Source organism: Eleutherodactylus coqui, chromosome 1 (genome assembly GCF_035609145.1).
Source record: "Eleutherodactylus coqui strain aEleCoq1 chromosome 1, aEleCoq1.hap1, whole genome shotgun sequence".
Lineage (NCBI taxonomy): Eukaryota > Metazoa > Chordata > Amphibia > Anura > Eleutherodactylidae > Eleutherodactylus > Eleutherodactylus coqui.
In genome coordinates, this window is record NC_089837.1 from 17,135,183 (window position 1) to 17,138,447 (window position 3,265).

Consider the following 3,265-nt stretch of genomic DNA (forward strand, 5'->3'; position numbering starts at 1 on the left):
GATAGATATGACATAGATAGACAGATAGATAGATAGATAGATAGATAGATAGATAGATAGATAGATATGAGATAGATAGATAGATATATAAGATAGATAGATAGATAGATATGAGAGATAGATAGATAGATAGATAGATAGATAGATAGATAGATAGATAGATAGATAGATATGAGAGATAGATAGATAGATAGATAGATATGAGAGATAGATAGATATGAAATAGATAGATATGGGATAGATAGATATGAGATAGATAGATGGGAGATAAATAGATAGACAGATATGAGATAGATAGATAGATAGATAGATAGATAGATAGATAGTTAGGAGATAGATAGATATGAGATAGATAGGAGATAGATAGATAGATAGATAGATAGATAGATAGATAGATAGATAGATAGATATGAGATAGATAGATATGAGATAGATATGAGATAGATAGGAGATAGATAGATAGATATGAGAAACTTGAGATACTGCTCCGCTCCACTCCGTGCTGTGCCATTTCGTCCTCCTCCCTCCTACTCTTCTTCTGCCTGACACTTTTTCAGGAATTCTGATGGAACCCCTGACATAAGCCTGATGGAAACCATGAATGTGGTGTGAATGCCCCCTAAGGCAGATAACCTATTTTTTTTGGCAATTTATAGTTTGCAGTTATACTTGATGACAATGTATTTAATATAATTTTGTCCATGTTCTGTAGACCCTATGATTGTTACTAACAATGCTGCAAGTCTGGGGATTTATAGTGCCGTCTCAGAGCAACCAGTAGCTCTGGTAACCCTGGACTTCTTTGCTCATAGAGTGGCTGCACTACAGTGAAAACTAACGCATACACAAACTTTGGGGTACTCCAATAGTGGATACTAGTGGTTTCCACCCAAAACCTACTACCTGTGTAGTAGAATGCAATAACCGAAATATGGCTGAATAATATAGTAAAAGCCTTGATGCAGGAAACAATTGTCTTTTAATGTATTGTTCCTCCACCACCAGCAATGTTACACAGGGAACAGACTATGAGACCTATATGTCATCACAGATCTCCCTAAATTCTGAATGGCCCCTTGGACATCTTTATTTCTCAAGCTATATACAATGGGGTTCATCATCGGGGTGATGGATGTATAAAACACAGCTAACAGTTTATCTGATAAGTGCCCCGAGTTTTCAGGCTTCATGTACATGATGATGGTAGAGCCATAGAAGAGAATGACTATGATAAGGTGGGAGATACAGGTGGAAAAAGCCTTGTATCTTCTAGACGGGATCTTGAGGACTGCCAAGATGATGTGAGTGTAGGAGTACAGGATACACAAGAGAGGAATCAGGAGCAATATGGAGCTCCCGATGAGCTTTACTGCATCAAGTAAGGAAAGGTCATTGCAGGAAAGCCTCATCAACGATGGAGCTTCACAGAAGAAATGGTCAATGGTGGTGAACCCGCAGTATGTTAGCTGATATAGAAAGTATAAATCCACTGATGATATGATGCCTCCAGTCAACCATGAAGCACCTATCATTCTAACACAAACTGTTGTCTTCATAATCACATTGTAACGTAAGGGGTTGCTGATGGCCACATATCGATCATAAGCCATGAAAGCCAAAAGGATGCACTCCGTCTCACCGAGGAGAAGGAAGCCGTACACCTGAATCAGGCAACCCGCATAGGAAATCCTCTTCTTCTCCCTCAAGAAATTGACGAGCATATTGGGAACAGTAATGGAAGTGAAGCAGATGTCTAGGAAAGACAGATTAGCCAGGAAGATGTACATAGAATTGTGTAGACGACGATCAGTTCTTACAGCCACTATGAGCAGAAGGTTCCCGGCCGCAGTGATCACATACAGGATCAAGAAGATCTGGAAGAGTAGAAGTTGTACACTGGGGTCTGCGGAAAATCCGAGAAGAATGAATTCTGTCACTTGGCTGTAATTTCCACTTTCCATGATGAGTAACGTCTATTTCTCTCGGTCCATGTTGTATTGAAATCTGCAAAGCTGAACAACAATGTCATAGTCACACAGGAGCCTCTAGAAGTGGTCATACTATAAGGTAACAAGATAGTCTTCTCTGAGATAAATCATCATTGCTAGCTGGGGAAAAAAATCTCAATTAAGTGGAGACAATCTAGACGAGCTGAGGGGATAGGAGGAAGAGGAAGACTGGCAACAAGATGGGACAACCACAGGAATAAGGAGCCATGGAGAAGCCTGAACACTGAAACACAATACAAGACATTATAGAGAAACACTACCATCAGAAGCCAGAACAGATAGCAGATAATACTATTACCACTCTTACTACTAGTAACACTGTAGTGGCCCAAAACACCTATTTCTGGCCCCTCCATAATTGTTATACATGTCATGTCTTTTATGTGGATGCACTGTGCAAAGTGTCTTGCCTTCTGTTATGCATATTGCACAGCTGCTGGATGTAAAAGGTTAATGTCTGAAAGTGGCTGGGATATGTCTTGGAAAGTATCAAAATGTCTAGTCATGTGATGTCTCCCTTCTATAAATGTGAGTGATTGAGATGTGTCTTTCATCATCTTCTACAGTTGTGAGTGGAGTAGGAGTGCCGGCCACATGGGGGTACCTTCAACCCTAATGTAGTGAAGTAATGGAAGAATAGGAAATTTACCCTGAGTCCTTCCATGCCAGGAAGCACCTCTGAGGAGAGAAAGTAGTAAGGAGTCCGCCACGCAGAGTCGTCTTCACGAGTTCTGAGTGAGTGTCAGTGAAGTGTCGTGTTTCTCCTCCGGAGTTATTCAGAACTCGGAGTGTGTGTGTGTGTCCAGGAGTGGAGCGCTGCCCATAACTGAGACTATCTGCCCGGTTTCATCCTGAGTTTTCCCCCCTGATGAATCACCAAAAAGCTGTCTTTCCTGCACGTGCAAATAAGCTGTATTGTATGCAAATTATACATGACGCAGGTATTACGGATGCGCATCTGTGCCCTATCCCAGCCTCCCCTTTTCACCTTCCAATCAATACGCTACCACTTCTTGTTTGGATAAATTTTGGCCACAGCGGCCGGTTATTAAATTTTAATTTAACAATAGGTAAAAAAACTGTATAAAATAGACAACCCACCGAAAGGGGGGGGGGGGGGAGTCCCCGGAGCCTACAACCCCCTCTGTCGCCTCACTAACAGGGAAAAGGATCTTCCGTACTGCCTCCCGCCACTCTCCCTCTATCCGACTCGGGAGACCGAAAATCCTTCCCGCTACCACCCTCCCGTCGCCAGA

At 41.9% G+C, this 3,265-nt stretch overlaps 1 protein-coding gene across 1 annotated transcript; it reads right to left on the reverse strand.

The window, feature by feature from the left end:
• Nucleotides 1–1,010: 1,010 nt before the first annotated feature.
• Nucleotides 1,011–1,961, reverse strand: LOC136581596 (olfactory receptor 2D3-like). Its single transcript, XM_066582499.1, has one exon. It carries the CDS (start codon nucleotides 1,959–1,961, stop codon nucleotides 1,011–1,013), a length of 951 nt encoding a protein of 316 aa, XP_066438596.1.
• Between the last annotated feature and the right edge of the window lie 1,304 nt (nucleotides 1,962–3,265).

Coding starts and splice junctions, on each gene's coding strand:
- LOC136581596 (XM_066582499.1), bottom strand. CDS start 1,961: ATGGAAAGTGGAAATTACAGCCAAGTGACAGAATTCATTCTTCTCGGA.